General features: G+C 36.3%; 1 protein-coding gene across 1 annotated transcript; it reads right to left on the bottom strand.

Annotated features, from left to right (window-relative positions):
* Positions 1-120: 120 nt before the first annotated feature.
* Positions 121-19,847, bottom strand: fstl1a (follistatin like 1a). The gene is made up of 11 exons (XM_039688339.2): positions 19,728-19,847; positions 19,595-19,651; positions 9,419-9,520; positions 7,938-8,067; positions 7,584-7,616; positions 6,876-7,006; positions 5,055-5,176; positions 2,953-3,065; positions 1,719-1,829; positions 1,470-1,570; positions 121-1,396 (listed from the first exon to the last, which is right to left on the bottom strand). The coding sequence occupies exons 1-11, from the start codon at positions 19,728-19,730 to the stop codon at positions 1,355-1,357; spliced, it is 945 nt and encodes a 314-aa protein (XP_039544273.2). The 5' UTR covers positions 19,731-19,847; the 3' UTR covers positions 121-1,354.
* Positions 19,848-21,755: the final 1,908 nt, after the last annotated feature.

Below are 21,755 nucleotides of genomic sequence, written 5' to 3'. Positions count from 1 at the left end.
ACATTCCTGTAACAATAATGTATTTGATTACATAACAATGATATAGCCTATGTCACAATCACACATGCCCATTTGGCAGCTGATGCTTCATGCTTGATAACTAGATTAAACTTGGCCCAGTTTCTTTTTTTGGACTATTGCTTTATAGCTGTATAGAGTGATTGCCAGTTAAGGTTAATATAGACCATATAGAGAAGTTAGAGGCGAAACAGCTGTAGTATTTCCATGAAGAACAAAATGCTAGTATTTCCATGCTAAAAGCTGGAATGTTCTCCCAGCCTGACCAGATGAAAAAAGCCACAACAACAAGCAAACAGACCAATCTGAGCAGAATGTTTTGAATTAGCCTAATTCAGATTTGTTTTTTGTTTTTTGTATTTTATAAAATGTTACATAGTTTGTGTGAGCCCTCTCAAAGGAGTAGTGCACTTTTCAAAAAACTTTTGCTGATAATTTACTCACCCCCATCATGTCATCGAAAACGTTCATCAAAATGAACGAATCTTTTTTCCGAATCGATTCGTTCGTTGAATGAACCAAATGACTCGGGAAAAGATTCGTTCATTTTGATGAACGAGTTCGAACAGGAGAGTAACGAACGTACATCACAGAACAGAGCAAGGTGAGCATTTGTGCTTATAAAACTTAAACTTTGATATTTATTTATTAAATGAGCGATCGTTTCGCTTGATAAGACCCTTATTCATCGTCTGGAAGCGTTTAAAGCCCTTTGAACAGTTTGCACTGAAACTGTCTATTGGACCTTGAACCGTTTGGTTCTCACTGAAGTCCATTATATGGAGAACAATCCTGGAATGTTTTCATCAAAAACCTAAATTTTTGTTCGACTGAAGAAAGAAAGACATGGCCATCTTGGATGTCATGGGGGTGAGTAAATTATCAGCAAAAGTTTTTTCAAAAGTGAACGACTCAATAATCACAATATAAAAGGAATTCATGCTGACAATGTCCAAAACATACTAGGCCTATTTAAAACGCAATTCTACACTGTACATGAGATATTTGTAATATTACAATAATCAGAATTGGAGGGGTATAATTTTACTCATCATACATTCAAAAATCTTGTTGATCCTGGTCTTTATACAAAACATAATTTCATATTTTCTGTTAACTTTAATGTGAAATATGAACCCATGCCTAGAAACATTAAAAGTATAGTGAAAGGTTACAAAAATGTTTTTTAACCCCCCATAAAAACTATAACAAATAATATAACAGAACACAGCTATGAAAACTATGAAAAAATATTAAACTTTCTCTTTTCTTTCAAACACAGGTTGATTGAAGCTGAAATCTTGACAAATGTTCATTATTCCTCTTCGACTACTCCTCAAACCTTATTAGTTGCCACTTTCATCTTCTCGACAGTTTCCTATGAGGGCAAAACAATTCAAGTCACATATGTAATACTTGCTCAGATTTCCAACATTACACTCTGTACCAACCTGATGTTTATTAAGTTTGTCCACTGTCTGAATCCACTCCTCTTCTGTCATTTCCTGATCATTTCCCTGCATTTCCTCAAGATCATGTAACTTATTTGTATCTGTAGAGAGAGAGAGAGAGAGAGAGAAAGAGAGAGTCAGGCCACATTCCACATTTAAAAAATCCAATTTTATTCAGCTTTGCTGTCCAAATCCCAGACTTTGCAGAAAAAAACACAGTAAAATCTCAGGTCTCAAGTAGTAGCTCACCATCACAAATAACAGCAGTGCAAACCCAGTTCCCGCAGGCACAAACACAGCGGTTACATTCCACCTGAGTCTCGGCACCATCCTCATACGTCTCATCTTCTAAGGCGCACTCTAAAAACATGCAACAGCACTCAACACACAGGCTTTATGTTCATACATAGGTCTGTTTATATATGATACTATACGTTATTACGACACATTCTCATCCTAGTGCGTCATATACTGACGCTTTTGACAATGCGTATAAATCCAACGCACATGGTACCCTTTAGCATAGATATCCATAATAAAGGCTAGATGTCTCGCCCTCGCTGCTGGCCAATGGAGGTCGACGCCCGCACACGATATTTTTTTTCACAGGATGGTAGGGGAAGACTCATCAATATTCATTAGGGAACTCATCCCTGATTGGTCTTAACCCCAGTGACGGGTAGGTTTAGGGGCGGGGTTAGGGGTATGTCATCAGTCCTCAGTGACGGGTAGGTTTAGGGGCGGGGTTAGAGGTAGGTCATCAGACCAATCAGGGATGAGTTCCCTAATGAATATTGATGAGTCTTCCCCTACCATACCAGCCCGCACCTGGCGGCCATCTTGTCACAGGCAGCTCGCTCACTCGTAACATTGTGTTTCAATAAAGCATGTACTTTTTAAATAACCATAACGTGCTCAATTTTCTATCGATTTTCAAACGGTTTGGTTTTTTATAAACGTCAGAGATGTAGTTATGACACTGCATACTTATGAATAATACGTGTATAAATAAAAAGTAATCCAGAATTAAAGCCATGTTTATATTGTTTGTAAGAAACCAAACCGTTTGTAAATCCGTCAAGATTTCAACGAGATAAGAGTATTTGTGTTCGTGCTGATCGCTCATCTTACATCAGGAACCCAAGAGACCGCCAGAAAGCTAGCCTGTGACAAGATGGCCGCCGGTGATGAAGACAGAGACTCCGCCGTAAGACATCTAGCCTTTATTATGGATATCTATGCCCTTTAGCGTCAATATAACACGCTTCGGTTATGGGTAGGTTTAGGTTTGGGGTAGGGTTAGACCACTAGGTGGCGCCTACTGCCCCATATATATCTGCGTCTCATATTGACGATAAAGGGTGCCATGTGCGTTGGATGTATACGCATTGTCAAAAGCGCCATTATATGACGCCTTGGGATGAGAACGGGCTGGTTATTATGCCAGGGAAAGTGGGCTTAGTGGTGGTACAGTAGATCTTACTCCTCTCTGGAGGGTTGAATCCAGGCCTGAGGCAGTTGAGGAACTCATCAAAGCTCAGTTTCCAGTCAGCATTCTCATCAGACAGCTCAATGAGGGCATCAACACACAGACTCCTGTAGAACACAATCACCACTGTTTTTAATATTTAATTGCATCCACCAGTGCAATATTTTTCTTATAACCTTCTGTTAGCATTACAATCATTTCCATGAACACAATCATACACGAAGTTACCCTTAAGAAAACAATACTCAGCACTACTTCTGTTTCCAAGCTGGTAAAGGACATTTAAAGAAAGCCCATTCAACAACCGTTTCAGAAAATGGGTTGGTAAAATTTTAAAATATTTAAAATTAAACTCACCATAATTATTTAATAATAAAAAATACAGTAATACTGTGAAACACTATAGCAATTTAAAATATTTTTATGTATTTTAAAAATGTAATTTAATGGCAAAGCAGAATTTTCTGAAGTCTTCAGTGTCACATGATCCTTCACAAATCACAAATCATTATAATATGCTGATTTGCTGCATTTCTGGAAACATTTCTTATGTTCAATGTTGAAAACAGTAGTGCTGCTTAATATTTTTATGTGGAAACTGATATACTTTGATTATTTGATGAAGAAAAACCTCAGAAAGAAATGTTTTGTAACATTATAAATGTCTTGAATGAGTTCTTGCTGAATAAAACTATACATTTATTGGGGGGGAAATACCTTTAAATGGTAGTATCACATCAGTTTGCAATCAGATATGTCTGATTTATAGCCACTAAAAAAAAAAATATTTTAAGAATAATGACCAAAACAGCCACAATTTTAGGAATAATGACCAAAAAATAGATCAGAATAGATTCAGTCCAAATTCAATTCAGATTCCAATGCATTACAGTGACCATGACATATTTCCCGCAGTGATCTTCCATGTTAAAATGTGTTATAGATATGACTGTAAAAGACTGTAATTAAGTTATTCATAAAAGAGCCAAGCATTTTTTTAAGCAATTCTGCACTTGTCATGCACTACAATCTGCATTCTGATATACACTGGCCATTGGCCAACCTCATCATTATCGGTATCAGTATCGGCATTGACCTTTCGAAGAACTTGTATCGTATACTTGATGATGGATTCTGTGCCTGTTCCTATCCAAATGCAATATAATTGAAATGCTAAATGCACAAAGTAAATGCAGCTGTATATGACACAAACATCTTGTTTTGTCTTGTCATCTTGTGAGAAAATTGTAAGCACATTTAAAGACTTCCTTTGTGCATCTGTCAGAGGGACAGTGAGGTCATAATCATTACATTTGAGTAGCCATGAGATTTATCGGTTATCAGAAATCTTCAGAAAGACATTATCAGAAGTGGCTGTAAAGAGTATTGACACAGATAGTGATAAACTGATAGACAGTATTCAGGTTAATAAAACTCACAGCTCCAAACTGTGTCTATCTGATTTGTGTAGGTCGCATGATAAAAAACATGATTACATAGACGGAGATAAACCAACAAGGGCAATAGGACATTATAAACACGATATAGCGTGTCAATGTGACACTTGAACGTTGTGTCTGAATGCAAGTGAGAATCTTTTTAAAGATGCATTGTTGAACTAAACAAAAGTGAAGGAACACTTTATCCACTGTAAAGACATTTACCCCTAAATAAATATGCCTAAAATGATCTTTGGTTAGTACTTGTAAAGATATAGGCCTAAACCTAAAACTTTATATTTGTGTTATCTAATTTAAGGTATTAAATTAAGCAAAATTAGCGCTTTGGGGTCAGTACGATTTTTTTTTTTCAAGAAATTAATACTTTAATTCAGCAAGACAAGTTAAAGTCATATAAAAGTGACAGAAAAGACAATGTTAGAAAGATTTCTGTTTCATATAAATAGTAATTAATGAAAACAGTCCTTTTATACTTGAATAATATTTCACAATATTACAGATTTGCACAATATTATTAAATAAATCCAGATGAGCATTAGAGACTTCTTTCAAAAACATTAAAAACTCTAATGCGCAATATAACACAAAAGTAGACTTTGTAATAAATATGGGGATGTGTGTGTGTGTGTGTGTGACCTGAGCAGGCGGTTGTTCTCCTCCTCAGCATAAGGAGAGGTGACATTTATTGCGGTCTCATTATGCTGAATGAACTTCAGGAACTCTGTTGAATCCAACTGAGTGTCTCCATTATCATACTTCTGTTGAGACACAAACAGCTTAAAGGGGTCATGGACACAACCTCCATACAAAAATCCATCCACTTGGTTTTTTTTTAATCCTCAAAAAGCCTAAACAGTCTCAATAATCAAGTCATTTGGATTTTCTGAGCAATATGATGTCATATTGCTCATGCTCCGCCCACAACCACAGATGGACTCTCCCGTATTAGCATACCGTAAAACTTCAAATAATGACCCAGGCTTTTATTTTCCCAAATAAAAGCTTGTTGAACTCCACCGGCTTATACACGATGTAATTGGCCTGACCAGAGTTGGATTTTCCAGCTAAAACGTCTGTGTAGAGTTGCTAGACCACACTGGTTGTGAAATAATGTGTGCTGCCACTAGGGTATGTCTAGATTTTTAGGCTTGGGTTTTAGCAAATACAAACCGAAACTAAAAAACAGACCCAGTCTCTATTTGAGACCAGCTTTTATTTACCCAAACCTGCAGTCACACCAGGCGTGTAAAAGAAACAGGCATCTATTTGGGACTCGGCTATTATTTGAAGTTTTACGGTATTTTCCGTATTATATATTTCCGCCCTCAAAATGAGCTACACGCATTAAAAGAATAAGAAGAAATAAGGTCGATGATGTCATTAAAAAAATGACAAGTTATAGTGCTGCAGAGATATCAACCTGAATCAGCATGCTAAATTACTAGCCCCGGCCCGGTAGGTGTCGTAATACCAGTTTCAGCTATGGGAGGCGGTATGCGGGCGGGCAACATAACCACCAGCCATATTGCAATACACGAGTAACTCGCACGGTTGGTTGGTAAAAATGATTGGTCGATATTATGCATGAGGAATACATTTTGGTAAGTTGTAGCATACTGTATCTTTCAACAGTGTTCGTGTTCTTTTACCATTAGCTAGCAGAGATGATCGGTTCACGTGCGCTAGGGATCTGTCGTGTAACATTTACAAGCGCTAAAAGTGTATTTATTGTTTGAATTGCGTAATAAAATTGACATAATCTGAGAGCTGAGATTTTTTTATATATCATAACGAACCTGCTCCGTCTAGTCTGTCGGTCTCCGTGTCCTTTTCTGAGCGTGACAAAATTGATGTGTGGCGTGAGAGCGTGTGAAAAGTGTCAATTGTGTGTCTCATGGTGAATTCGTGAGAGTTGGCAGCTCTGAATGGCGCTAGCTTGATCAACAACATCGAATGCTGTCTGTCAAATAAATTCAAACGAACAATAAAAATGTAATATGAACAAAAGGAATACCGTAAAACTTCAAATAATAGCCCAGGCTTTTATTTCCCCATATCGTCGAAATGCACCGGTTTGTATTTGAGACAGGCGTCTATGAGACGGCCTTTATAATTTAGTGTTGAGATGTTGTTCATTGAGTCTCTAATCTCTAAAAATCTCCAAATGCTCCACGTGAAACTGTGGTCTTCCAACCTTTTACTATCGTATCAAGTGATTTGATTAATATGCGCGAGGGAGAGAGAGCAAGACAGCGCTCGCCCGTGTTTGAAGACATGAGAGTGTGCAGCCGCGGCACAACTCACTTTCTGGAGGTATACTGCCCCCATGTGGTATGGAATATGGAGTATAATTAGATTTTTTTTAAAAGATGGCATCTTTAACAAGTGAGAGACAGACATGCGTATCTGAATGCATATGCTTTGTGTTCAATGAACACAACATACACACACACAAACCTGGAAGTATTTGAGCAGGACATCGGAGAAGTTGGATCCTTTAGAAAACCAGCCGTCAGGCGACACCTCAGACTGCAACCATTCAATCACATGACTCCTCAACTCATTGCGGTCCGTAAGGTAACAAACAACTAAATAAAACAGGACGAATAAGCACAATGTTACTATACATCAAAAACTAAAAGATTTCACTCATTTTCAAAGCATAATCTTAGACCCTTGAATAATGAATGATTCAAATACTACTTTTCACAGAAAACTTTTTATGCATTTTGGTCGTTAATTTACACGAAAACAGCGTTTTGGGGGCCTGAGAATGCAATTAACTTCTGAAAACGGGTTTCAAGTGCAAGTTTTTTTGTTTTGCATTACGTGTTCAGTCAGCATGTGGTGTTTCTTTACAAAGTGATATCACCCAAAATTGGCCTGGCAGCATAAAACACAGCAACAGTGTTGTCGTCTTTACGCAAAAGAAAACTTTAGGAAGCATCGTTGTGACGTTGTCGTGTAAATGTTCCCTTAATTTTAGGTTCTATTTCTCATACTTAATGTTGTCCATACAAAACTGCTAAGTATTTAAACCTGAGTAGCCTATTGGACATTGGATGGTGGTCTCTAATAATAAAAAGACATAATTACACCACATTTGAAAATAAAAATAAAAATTAATGATAACCAGTTCCTAATCTAATCTGCTTGTTTACTCACTTGGGCTGTTGGTGATCTTTTCCATTTTTTTCTCTAAATGAGAAGACAGAACAAGGTTAGTGACTTTCAGCTGAAAACAGGAGCTGCTTTTTGTGCAAAGTTCTTAATCTCTTGCATATTTATGTATTCTAATGTAGGAAAATGTAGTGACGTTTCTGAGAGGAAATGGCTGCTCTTATTTAAATAGCACCCAAAACTAGGTAACAATGAGATTTCGTTGTAACAGCTTTCTCATGCGCATGATCTATGGTTTTGCGGTTAACACACTAGTCATCTTTATTGCAACATTCCATTAATGTATCATGCTATTTAGACACTATAAACTATAAAACTATACTGTACATACACACTTGCCTTCACAATGTCCATCATGGGCCACCTGAACTTTGAGTCCAGTGAGACAGGCATCACGATGCAGCTCACAGTGATTATGGTATGTCTTCCCATTACTTCCGCAGACTGGACGCTTATGGGGTTTACATTGCTGATCAAAACACAGACATTAAAATAAGTGTACATTTATATCATCTATATCAACGCTTCTCAATTAGTCAATCTTGACTCAAAAATGGGTCACAGGTCTGTTAAGATAGGACAGCAGCTTAAAAACAGTGCTAAATGCAAAGAATAATATGCCAACTAACTATATACTTTTGCATATTTTAATAGCAAAATAGGCTTATTAACTTTTAAAATTGAGGTAAAAACCTTTCCATGTTTTGTTGTTGATGTAAAACGCTGTGTGTCCAATTGAATCTGACATTTTTCCACCTGTCATTTTCATGTTATTAATGGTATTATAACTTATTAAGTATTTTTAGGTAGTTGCGGCTCATGGTCTTTTTTCATGGTCTCCATCATCTCCAATGCAAAACCTACTCTAGTGATGTAAAACACCCAGTCTTTTTACAATATATTTTGGAGAATATTTTTTCCCTTCAAGTTAAATATCTATCTATCTATCTATCTATCTATCTATCTATCTATCTATCTATCTATCTGTCTGTGTGTGTGTGTGTGTGTGTGTGTGTGTGTGTGTGTGTGTGTGTGTGTGTGTGTGTGTGTGTGTGTGTGTGTGTGTGTGTGTGTGTGTGTGTGTGTGTGTGTGTGTGTGTGTGTGTGTGTGTGTGATAAAACTGGAGAAAAGAATTAAAAAATAAGAGAAAGATTTTTACTTTTGAATTCCTATGAGCTCCTTTATGAAAACATACTGTGTTTATGATTACTACTACACAATGATTCTCAAGTTGAAATAGTGTGTAAGGCATAACATTAGTGACAATAAAATATTATATTTTGAATATTGATTTCTTTGTATGGGAGTGGCCTATTTTGAGTTATGGTTTTTGGACTGTTTTAAGTGGTCACCGTGGTTTTGCCAAATAACAAAAAAAATGTCCCTGGATCAACATTTTGAACAACATTCCTGTTAAAAAACATTGAGCCTATCCAAAACTCTAGAATCAGGGCAAATCTGGCAACCGTGGGAAAGGTAGCATGTGTTTGAGTGTCGTTTCAAATACCCACACTTTGCACCTGACCACTTGTCTACTTAGGCCGATGTATTTCCTGTATTTGGCCTTGTTTCACTATCAAATAAACATGTAGCATTTTTCCTCGTTATCTCGCGATTTCCCGAACCTAATGCAGGAAGGATATGTGGTATTCAAGACGTGCGTTCAGGGCACTAAACTTTTTGGCATTTTTTTAAGACATGGGACAGTCTTGCACACTTTCTTCCTGTCGAGTGCAAACGCTATCAAGTGGCCAAGACCGCAAATGTGGGTATTTAGGAAGGCACAATGTGTGTCTGAAATAGAATAGATCTGACTCACCTCGACACACAGACATGTTGGTTCTCCTTTCTCGGTGACAGTGCATTCTCTTCCAGCTCCACAGAACACATTCGCACAAACTTTACTTTTACTCCTCACCTCCTACACACAACACAAGAATAATAATAAAAAAAATGTCCATTACACCAAACACAGGACTGGTGAAGGAAGGAAAACGCTTCAGAAAATTAAGTTACAATACCCTTATGCTGAAGGACCTAGAGTTTTCTTAAAGGGATAGTTCGCCCAAAACGGTTTTCGGTCGCAGCCTCAAGTTGTTCCAAACCTAATTCAGAAGTCAATGTTTGTTGTCATCAACTGTTTGGTTACCGACATTCTTTAAAATCAATAGGTTTGGAGCAACTTGTGATTTGCCTAAATCATGGCAGAATTTTCATTTAACTATTTCTTTAAGTTAGTTTAATACTAAACCCCAAACCTTATAGCTAATCCCATTGTCCGAGATGGTCCTCACTGCTGAACATATTTCGACTGAAATGCTAGATTGATTATTTATATATTTATTTTATTTTATTTTTTTACGTTGCGGTTCAGGGCTTCCATAAATTCATATTTAACAAAATCTGGAGCAGAATTATATTAAATGACTATCAAATTGCTGTTTTCTTTATTTGGCAACATCCAAATAACAAATGACCTTACACACACACCCACAGTAGTATAAAATGGACTTTTACTCATGTTTTCACCTAAATAAACAGATCTCGCTTACTCACTCCCCACAGACATGTGCTGCCCGTTTATTGTGCTGTCTGATTGGTGCAGACTGAAGTGAAAGCCGTAGTGACACAGCTCCAGATGGGTGCCAGACCTGCTGACCTTTGCCATCTAATAAAGAGCGTGAGTAACAAAGAGTCTGACCATGACAATACACCAGCGCATGCTGTTACTCGATGAAACACACATCGAAAAGAAAGCACCTCATGTCTGCAAGACAGATGGCACACACACTCCCACACGTGTACAAACCATCTGGAACATGTGTGTATCCTATATAAAAAATAAATATAAAGGTAATTGCGACTTTTTACCTCACATTTCTGGCTTCTTTCTTGCAATTGCAAATTTATCTGGCGCCATTTTGTCTTTTTAACTTGCAATTGCGAGACATTAGGATTTGCGTTAAATAAAATCAGAATTGCGATGTAAACTATTATATTGGACATTTTAGATTTTTTTTCTCTCAGAATTGAGATATAAACTTGAAATTGTGAGAAAAAAGTAAGAATCGTTTGTTTATTTATCAAATTCTGAGAGAAAAAGTCAAAATTGTTAGATAAAATATTTCACAAAGAATTTTGTTTCATTTTTAAGCAGCAGACTTTTTAACCTCTACCAATTTGCAGTCTTTCACCTCCGTCAAAGTTTATTTTTAGTTTAGTTTAAAGTGCAACTAAAAAGACCAAAAAAATGGAACACTGTTAATATTCTTGACAATAAAATAAAATCAAATTAATTTCGAGAGATATTCTTTTTAGCATGTTTATACTTGCTGGCTCGGTGCAGACTGCATTGGAGTGTATGGAATTTGGCTTAATAGTTGTAAACATGTTGACATGGCCTTAGGACATCTGTCCATTTCTCCAACCCCTGTGACCCCTTAACTCTGACCTTTAACATCTCACTAGGAAGATTGTGGAAGACAATAGAATGGTATTTCAAGGAAGAGAGTCTCGAGTAGGGTGGAGCAGCCTAATGTGATGCTTCTCTTTCTTTCTATCTCACAGAAAGAGTGCACATGCAATGAATCTTTCGCATAAAATGTGCATTGAGTGCCAATAATAAGATCTAATTTGGAGAAAGCGTCAAAATTTTCCAGTGGTGTGTGTGATGTGTGTTTCTGTGTAAATGGTAAATGTGCACAAAGGGCAACGCTAACAGGCCTGTCTATTTATTTTATCTGTTGACACGATAAATAAAACAAATTCTCTTGCTTCCTCACTAGATACTTTTAAAGTTTTTAGACTGGGTCTGATTCAAGATATTTGAATTGGTTCTTATTGGCTCTTCTAAAATATGGAAAGCAGCTTGTTTATTCCTCTTCTATATTCATTTGAGTACCATTACCAATCCAACACAGCAACATTGACACATGACTTCCAAACATTTTTGGTTCAAAAATTACAAAAATATATAATAAGCGAGTACATCATGAATCCATCTATTAATAAACAGTGTTTTTGTCTTATCTTGAATCAGTATGTTACGCCTATAATAAGTGTTTATATTTAGACTAGCCCAGTATCTGCATGACTCATCGTATAAACAGCAACATAAACAGAGAGAAGTAGCTCCCGCAACAATATTCGTTCTCAAGACGCATGAAGTTGTTTCTTAACATCTAAAGCTACATAGTGTAAAAGTTACATAGTGTATCCTCAGAGACAGTTATTTAAAAGTGCAATAATGTTTTAACTCTATGTTAAAGGTCCCCTGACATGAAATGTTCACTTTCTGAGGTTTTTTAACATTAATATTAGTTCCCCTGGCCTGTATTTGGTCCCCTCGTGTCTAGAATATTCAATCGGTGTAAACTGAGCTTTGGCTTTCTCTTCACTGCAGCTCGGACACACTGATCTTGAATCTCCAAGGTTATTATGTCATAACGAGGAAAGGTTACCTCCCCTTTCTCTGCTTTTCCCGCCCAGAAAATTTGGCTCGCCCATGAGAAAATGAGCTAAGTACGAACGTGCGAGTTTTTCCCCGAGAGATATCATGGCTTGCAAACGAGCGAAGCATGGCAGTTGCTCAGTATTCGGATGTACACATGAACACAAAAGTATTTTTTAGTTTCTTCATCCGAGCCTCTGAAGAAACAATGGGTTCATTTTATTTTCTCCGGAAATGCGCCAACTCAACTCCCAAAGTTTTGTATGGTCCAAACATTTCACTGACGACTGTTTCCTCAACTCGATGAACGTCTGAAAATGAATCTATCGAGCTACCAAGCAACAATTTCTGATGTGTAGCCTAAATGTTCAAGTTCAGACAGGTAAGTTAATCGTTCAGTATTGTCTATGCATTAGTAAGTCAAGCAAGTGACTAACATATCAACTTCACATCGTTTCTTTTAGTAGGATGAAAATAATCTTATTTAAATTCTGAACAAATTATACAGAAAGCGATCAAAGAACAATGTTTCCACACAGTGTGAGTTTATCTGGACAACTCGTTGTAATCAATGACGCACACTGCACAACAAAGATCTCACTGTATGTACATCATCGTGTCTGCATTGGTGAAAGCATTAGAGAGAGTGAAGAAACTGCGTTGCAATGATAAGATCTTTATTCTCGCGATCGACAGACTGTACTCTGCTTGCTCAATGCTCATCACAGCAACATTTTATGTGATGGGAATAGATCTAAATACTTCAAAAACGTCTCAAGATTCGTTAATCTTGATAGCTGTAATAGTAAAAACCTATAATAGCTGTAGTAAAAGTTTCGCATGTAATTCGTAGCTATTTCAAAAGCAAAGCATGTCAGCCAATCACAAAAGTGGGCGGTTACACTGAATCCCAAAGCAGACACGCCCCTTCAAACAGAGCGTTCAAATTAGAGGCAAGGAAACTTGCCTTTTATTTCTAAATTTTGACTATTTTTGATTTAAAAAAACATATTATAAGGGCAATCCAGGAAACATTATAAAATAATAAAATAACCCCATGTCAGAGACCTTTAATAAAATAAATACAGCCTTGGCGAGCATAAGAGACTAGTTTTAAACCATAGTGTATTTCAGTTGTTTAACCCTCTGGTGCTCTTCAGTCTGTTTTGAATTTTTAAAAATCACAGCTTCATCGGAATGTTACAAAACTTGGATACTTTGATGGCATTATGTATGTGAACACACAAAAAAAATTGAGGTCATGATCTGAGCATGCTAAGTGGTCTTAAAAAAATAGTCACACTTGTGGTCTTTGGTCAAAAATGACCCCCATAGGAAATGAATGGCAAATTGTAAAAAAAAAATTGTGAATTTTTGTTTGTCAATTTTTTTTTAATAAGAAAGAAATAGTTTTTGAGATTGTTTCAACTATATATTCAAATCCAACAAAAAAAAAATGTGTTCATAAACAGCTGGGGAATTCACATGCCTCTCCATAGAGAGCTGTACATGCCATCTAGCGGTTACATCATGATTCTACGCTTTTTCTCTATACTGTAACCAGATGGTGCTAATTTTCTTCAAAAAAAAAAAAAATTCTGAAGGCCTAGACTCTATATTAAACTAAAATACTGCATTAATAAAAAATAAAATAAAATATATATAGAAAAATATATATATTTTACCATGGCAAAAATAAACCATAAATATTGCATAAATATTCATAAATTCAATTAAATTGTCTCAAAATACTAAATTAAAAAGAATAAATATTATAGAACAAAAATAAATCGCATTGGTTTTACTGGGATGGAGAAAGTTTCATTTTTAGGTGTCCGGTCACTTTTGACCGGGAAGATAACAAGTGTGACTCCGAAACGAAGAGCACCTGAGGGTTAAGGTATACCATCAAACGGATTTAGTATGACAATACAGTCAGTGTTCCCTTTCCCCACACTTATGAATGATGAAATGAGAGTTAAACATATTAATATTAACAAGAAGTTTGAGAGAGAGAGAGAGCCAAGAGACAGAGGAATTCACACCCTTATGGTGTTGAACACAAATTCAACAGAAAATTAACAGCAATAAGCTGAGCAGAGCGGAAACTACTTTCACACAAATATCCCCACAAACAGGCTGTAAAAAGCGTAAGAAGACACACAAACACCGGGGCTTTGACCTAAAACCAGAGGGCAGACAGAACATTCCTCACATTCCAGAGTGTGTCAGCTGAGATCGTCTGATGGAGATCAGAGCAGACAGACTCTGTTAGATGACAGCAGAGCATTAGTGAACAGAAGTCACTATACACTCCTAACCATGAAATAAACCCCTGGTATGAAAGACTGACTGCACTGGCTGTTCTCATTCTGGCTTTTGTTCGGATGTAGTCTCGTTTCGTGATCCGTATGCATGCAGTACGTGCCCATGTTAACAGCTTAGAGAATTCACACTGGAAATGAATGTGGTTGCAGAAGCAGTGCAGATTCAGCAGCGCAACCTTTTGTCTATTTTTGCTATGCTGCCGGCACAGAATTAAAGTGATAGGTCATTGTTTGTTCGTGGTCAAAATGAACACTGAACGCGACATTTTGTTTTTGTAATTTCTCCATGAATGCATATAATTAAAGACTACTATTTCACAGTAAATACAATGGGTAAAGCAAGGAATACTACATCTTACGTCACTTTTTGAAAAGTCAACACAATGGATGGCACTGATGTCATCGTGGAGGTGGAAAAACAAAGTTTGGTCGGTATGATCCACAGGATTTCTAGTATAAAGATTTAAAGGGATACTCCACTTTTTTTGGAAATAGGCTCATTTTACATCTCCCCCAGAGTTAAACAGTTGAGTTTTACCATTTTCGAATCCATTCAGACGATTTTCTGATATTTAGAAGAATATCAGTAACCAGACAGTTTCTGGTCTCATTGACTTCCATAGTAGGAAAAAAATATACTATGGAAGTCAATGGGACCAGAAACTGTCTGGTTACTGATATTCTTCTAAATATCAAAAAATTGACTGAATGGGTTTGAAAACGGTAAAACTCAACTGTTTAACTCTGAGTGAGTCTGAGTAATTAGCCTGGTAATACCAGACTCTGTTACTGCTTTGTACACAGAGTCTGCAATGGCATAATAGAGAAGCGTTTTCTCTCTCGCTAGGGGGCGCTTGTCTGAAGTTTAAAATCATTGGTTACCCGTAAGCCAATCAGATAAGTTTATTTATGACGTATGTTATGTGCCGACACAGCCGCATCGAACCACAGACATCATGCATCGAACTCAAATCTATGATCGAACTTCCAATGTAAACCTGCTGTAAACACTTGATGATGCGAGCGAAATACCAAAGTGAAACACCTGAGTGCAAACTGCAAACTGTTCAAAGGGCTTTAAACGGTTCCAGACGATGAATAAGGGTCTTATCAAGCAAAACGATCGCTCTTTTAGTAAATACATTTTTTTTTTTAATGAGCGATCGTTTCGCTTGATGAGACCCTTATTCATCGTCTGGAATCGTTTAAAGCCCTTTGAACAGTTTGCACTGAAACTGTCTTTTGGACCTTGAACCGTTTGGTTCCCATTGAAGTCCATTATATGGAGAAAAATGCTGGAATGTTTTCATCAAAAACCTTAATTTCTTTTCAACTAAAGAAAGAAAGACATGGATATCTTGGATGACATGGGAGTGAGTAAATTATCAGCAAAAGTTTTTTTCAAAAGTGAACTACTCCTTTAACCGTGAACAAATGTTTCACATTCATTAACACCCATTAGGAAACTACTCTAAAAAAACAAAACAAACAAAAAAAACATGTACTTATCCACATTTTTAACACTTCAACTAATTTGAAACCGCAGGCATCAAAGACAAGATGTAAGAAAAATGTGTTCACTTCATCAATGGTAGAAGTTTTTCAGGCCTTATGCCAAATATTCACAATTGCTTGCTTTGTCTCGGTTTTGCAATAATGTTTCATTGCAACACCTTTCAGTAAGTGCTGAAAAACGATCTAAAAGTGTTTGTTCCTGTGTGTTGCAGCGCAATCTGCAGCATTTGTAATAAACACGGTCCATAAGTAATTTAGTGCTTTCCCAAACCCTAAACACATTTTTGAATCCACTAATTCAATCTCAGGCCTTTGGTATATCGATAAATCCATATTTCTATCCTCACAATATTAGTAAAGGAGTCTTACATTCTAGTTCTGCTGAGTGCTAAACACACGTCTACAGTTAAAGGTTCATACTGTAGGTAGGCTTCTAGGTTGTTTTGTAACTTGCACAAATAAGCGTGTATAACTTGCAAAACCCACTCAAAAGACTTTAGCAACACCCTACCAACCACACACAACACCTTGCACAGGCACCACTGGTTTAATTCTCTACTGAAAGAAATTTGACTTTCTATTCATACTCACAGGCCACCATCCAGAAGCTCATTAGATTCGTACCCTGCAGCGGCAGAATGCAAATTATCTGATACCATCCTGTGTTATCTAGTTAGATCACACACTAGATCACTAGAGGGCCTAGATCACACACTTCTTCACTGTAAAAAATATTTTCAAGATTTGTTATCACAACATATTTTCTTTTGTCAAATCAACTTTATAATAATTTATTTAGTTGAGATAACTTATTATTTTGAGTTTATGATGGTTAAATGAATCTACTTCATTGTATTAACTCACTTTTTCCAGTTCAATCAACTTAAAATTTTAAGGCAACCCAGGTTACTTATTTTTTTTACGTTAAACCAACAAAAAAAATTTACAGTTTAGTAATCACAACATTTTTTCTTTTGTCAAATCAACTTAAATAATTTATTTAGTTCATATAACATATAATTTTGAGTTTCTGATGGTTAAATGAATCTACTTCATTGTATTAACTCACTTTTTCCAGTTCAATCAACTTAAAATTTTAAGGCAACCCAGGTTACTTATTTTTTTTACGTTAAACCAACAAAAAAAATTTACAGTTTAGTAATCACAACATTTTTTCTTTTGTCAAATCAACTTAAATAATTTATTTAGTTCATATAACATATAATTTTGAGTTTCTGATGGTTAAATTGATCTCCTTCATTGTATTAACTCACTTTTTCCAGTTCAATGAACTTAAAATTTTAAGGCAACCAGGTTACTTACTTTTTTAAGTTAAACTGTCAATATTTTTTTACAGTGAATGAATGCCAGGGTAACTGTTTATGTTGGAGGAACTGGTAAATGAAGTATTGACTACTAAACGCCTGTGCATACATGGTGAGTTTAAGTCAATTTTGCCATTGATATGACTGTCAAAATTGGCCCAATTTACTCAAATACACTTTACCTTTAGTATGATGACATAACCACGCTTCTTTCCATTTTTTGTTAAACCTGCATAGTGGAAACAATACATCTAATTAGACATGACACCGTCATAATCATGACATGACATATGTCTTGAATATGAAATAGGGTTTATGCATGTTTATGACAACTCTCATTAAGTGTCTTTCTCTCAATAATGACATTTTGAATGCAAATATGACATCGTTTAAGATGTTTTTGTTATGACACCTTGACATGTGATTGGCTTTGACATTGGCTGTCATGAGGCCATTATAACTGTGTCATGAATATTTTCCGTGAGCTCAACTACAGTGGTACTAACTGAATTTGTCATTAAAGAGTTATAATGGCTTCATGACAGCCAATGTCAAAACCAACCTGACAGTTTAATGTAATGTTAACCCATAAAGCTAGGTGCTTTCTTAAGTTTGATAATTAATCTGCTAAGTCATGTTTATGACAGGTTGTGTTGTCTTAGTAATGTCAAGTTGTCACGACAAAGACACTGACAGGTTATGATGTATTGGTTTATGTCAAGGTGTCATAACAAAGACATCTCAAACGATGTCATATTTGCATTCAAAATGTCCTAACTGAGCGAATGACACTTAATGACAGTTGTCACAAACATGCATAAAACTTCCTTTTTTGATTATGAAGGTGTCATGTCAGTCTTATGCACACACCTTCAAGTAAAGTTTTTTTAAACTTAAAATCTTAGACACCAAACTCTCCAAAAGGTCAATCTGTTCCTCAACCATCTCATCATCATGCAGACGTTAGCTGACAAGTCATCCCTGAAACTATACCCTCGACACAACTGCTAGAGCTTCGGTGTGTGAGACCTGCTGTTTGGTGTCTAATGAAAAGGCATGTGGTCGTTCGTCACGATGATGTGCAGATGTCTCCAGGCCCTAACATGAAAAGACCAGCACATCTGCCATGTCTAACTATGTCAACACTGCAAAAGACCAGAGGACTGATCACAGCCCAGAGCTTCAACTCTGATAGTTACACACACGTTTGTGTTTGTGACAGACAGAATGGCTGTGCCTTTGCATCTGTGTGAAGTAATGGTGTTAAAATGCCCTTATCCCACCCAGGTGGTAACGTCTGCTGTTGTTTTGCTTTCCATTACTCCACGTACCAATTACTTTGCTTTTACCTGCCAAGACAAACAGCAGCTGTTCATGCCCAGAATATTTTGCTCACGTCTGACGCCCTCACTAATACGTTAACACTCCGAAAAAAAGCTGCTTCTGAAGTTACAGTAAGTTGAAAACAATTTGTAGAAAAACGCTGTAAAAAAAATATGTTCATGATTTGTAATCACAAAATGTTTTATTTTGTCAAATCAACTTAAATCATTTAGTTCAGATAACATAATATTTTGAGTTTCTGATGATTAAATCAATCTCCTTCATTGTATTAACTCAATGAACTTAAAATTTGAAGGCAACTAGGTTACTTCATTTTTTAAGTTAAACCAACAATATTTTTTCCGGCTAGTATATTATCCATTATGTTTAGTCATTTCCTTTAGCCCATAAACCTAACTCAATGCAATTCTTTTTGGGAAAAAAAAGGTTTGATGGGGTGTAGAACGGGTTCTTGACTCAATTTTAAAGAACACTTTATTGCCGAAACGGTTCTAATGTCTTACATTAACGCATAATGCTTTCATGTTTAATGGGTTATTTCAATTTTTCTAGTGATAAATTATGTTTACAAGCTGTTTAATTCATGTTAAAAAATTAATTTAACTGAACTAAATTTAAATTAATTAACTAAATCCATCAAATGAAACCCTGATATGAACCCCTAAAAAGTTCTGAACCCCTAAAAATGTAACCTTTTGTTCTGCATGTGAGAAATCAATACGGAAAGACCCTTTAAATTAACACTAAATGTATGAACCTATCTTAACAAATGAACTCTCGAAAGATAGTCCTACTTTAGAAACCCGTTCATTAACAAAAAGCATAAAAATAATATTTTAGTGACTGTTTGAAATGATTAGGCACCGCACATGCCAAATAAATGAAATCCTCTGATATCTAGATGGATTTATGGCTAGTTATTTGCAGTTATCCAAGATAGAAAATATACAAAAGTGTCCCGTTCGACTGCTAAAGTCACTTTTTCTTCTGTTAGAGAATGTTGTCCAAAGAATTCAGAAAGCTTTCTGTCTTACCTCTGCGTAACAGCAGACAACGAAGAGGACAATGAATGGAGAAAGTGTCCTAATAATCTGCAGAAAGACACACAAATATATCAGATGTATTGTTGCACTTATAAGGTCGGATTCATGAAGCTTGATGACTTACCATTATCGGGAGATGAGAGGAGCTGCTGCGCAGGCAGAGTAAGAACTGAAGGACAACATTACAGACTTCTGGAGAGATCCAGTGATTCACCCTCCCCCAGACCCCCACCCCCAAACACAAACACACATGTTTTCATGTTTTATGGGGACTTTCCACAGACATATAGTTTTTTTTATACTGTACAAACTGCATTCTACCCCCCTACACTAACCCTACCACTAAACATACACAAAACACAAAACTTTCTGAATTTTTACATTTTCAAAAAAAACTTATGATTTACAAGCTGTTTTCCTCATGGGGAACAAAAATGGCCCCACAAGGACTTGCCATCTTTGTGCAATAGGGTTTCCCAGGCCACAATCACATACACAGTGTTTGTTTCGCTATATTTGTGAGGACATTGCGTAGACTTCCATTGATTTTATCCCAGGTATAGTTCACCCAAAAATGAAAAATAAGCCCATTATTTACTCATTAGGTTAATATGACACTCTTCTTTCAGACGAATGCAATCAGAGTCATATTAAAAAAAAAAAAGTCCTGGCTCTTCCAAGCTTTGTAATGGTAGTGAATGGACGTTTCTGTTTTGAAGTGCATAAAAGTGCAGCATAAAAGTGTTTCACGCGCCTCTGTGGGTTAATAAAGACCTTCTGAAACGAAGGGATGCATTTGTGTAAGAAAAATATTCATATTTATCACATTACAAAGTAATTCCGGTTCTGGCCAAACGGCCTATAGTCTACTTGCGCCAAAAGCACAACTTACACAACTTGTGACGTCATAAGTAGCGTATCATTAAAATGAACTAATCTTTTTCCGAGTCATTTGGTTCATTCAACGAACTAAACGAACGAATTGACTCAGAAAAATATTTGTTCATTTTGATGAACGAGTTCGAACGAGAGAGAGTCACAAACGTGAATCGCAGTACAGAGCAAGGCGAGCATTTGAGCTTATAAATAAATATTAGAATATTATATATAAATATTTTTTTTAAATGAGCGATCGATTCGCTTGATAAGGCCCTTATTCATCGTCTGGAATCGCTTAAAGCCGTTTGAACTGTTTGCGGTTTGCATTTAAAGTGTCTTTAGGACCTTGAACCGTTTGGTTCCCATTGAAGAAAGAAAGACATGGACATCTTGGATGACATGGGGGTGAGTAAATTATCAGCAGAAGTTTTTTTTAAAAGTGAACTACTCCTTTAAATTCTGCTGTAAATTAGTTTTAAAAAGACAATAGTAAGAAGTCATTATTCAGTTGAAATCAGTTCAGCGTTGATTCAGTAACTAAAGTACGTCAACTGTGGAATGAGTTCAATTCAGCAATAAAGTAGCTCTGCAGAAAACAGTAACGTCATTGTCCATCTCAGTTCAATTTTCATCCAATAGTGCAGTGCAGTCAAGTCAGTAATAATGCTGAGTATTAAGTGTCCCTATAAGCAAGCCAGAGGCGATAGTAGCAAGCAACCCAAATTCCATCAGGTGACAGAAATGAAGAAAAAAAAAACTCTGGGAAAAAACAAGCTCAGTCAGGGTGGCAGTTCTCCTCTGGCCTTAGACACAATGATTTTTTTTATACTGTGCAGACTGTATATTCTATCCCCAATACCCAACACAGAAAACGTATTCAAAAATCATTATCTGTATGATTTATAAAATGTTTTCCTCATGGGGACAAAAAAGTCCCCTCAAAATCAAGAAATACTGGTATCCTTATGGGGATATTTGGTCGCCATACGTAGAAATACCAGGACCACACACACACACAGAATACAACTTTATTGGCATGGTTTATAAGGATTACAATTGCCAAACCATTTAAGTTGTTAAGTAAACAGGTGAATGGAATAAAAATTAAATTTGCATGCACATTTGGGTATAATTATACTTCATGGAACAAGATGAGAGAGTAAATGACAGAATTATCATTAGCATTTTTCGGGTGAACCTATAATATTTGTTTTTTAGAACTGCATCCATGACTGATTTTGTGCAATAGCGCCGTCTGCTGGATTGTTATTAG

Source organism: Pimephales promelas, chromosome 6 (assembly GCF_988280905.1).
Source record: "Pimephales promelas chromosome 6, fPimPro1.hap1.1, whole genome shotgun sequence".
Classification (NCBI taxonomy): domain Eukaryota; kingdom Metazoa; phylum Chordata; class Actinopteri; order Cypriniformes; family Leuciscidae; genus Pimephales; species Pimephales promelas.
Note: the sequence above shows the minus strand (reverse complement) of the source record. Positions and strands in the feature narration are given on the sequence as shown.

Coding starts and splice junctions, on each gene's coding strand:
- fstl1a (XM_039688339.2), bottom strand. Junction 8,068..9,418: donor CAACATGTCTGTGTGTCGAG/GTGAGTCAGATC, acceptor TGTTTTGATCAG/CAATGTAAACCCCATAAGCG. Junction 1,830..2,952: donor ATTCAACCCTCCAGAGAGGA/GTAAGATCTACT, acceptor GCATGTTTTTAG/AGTGCGCCTTAGAAGATGAG.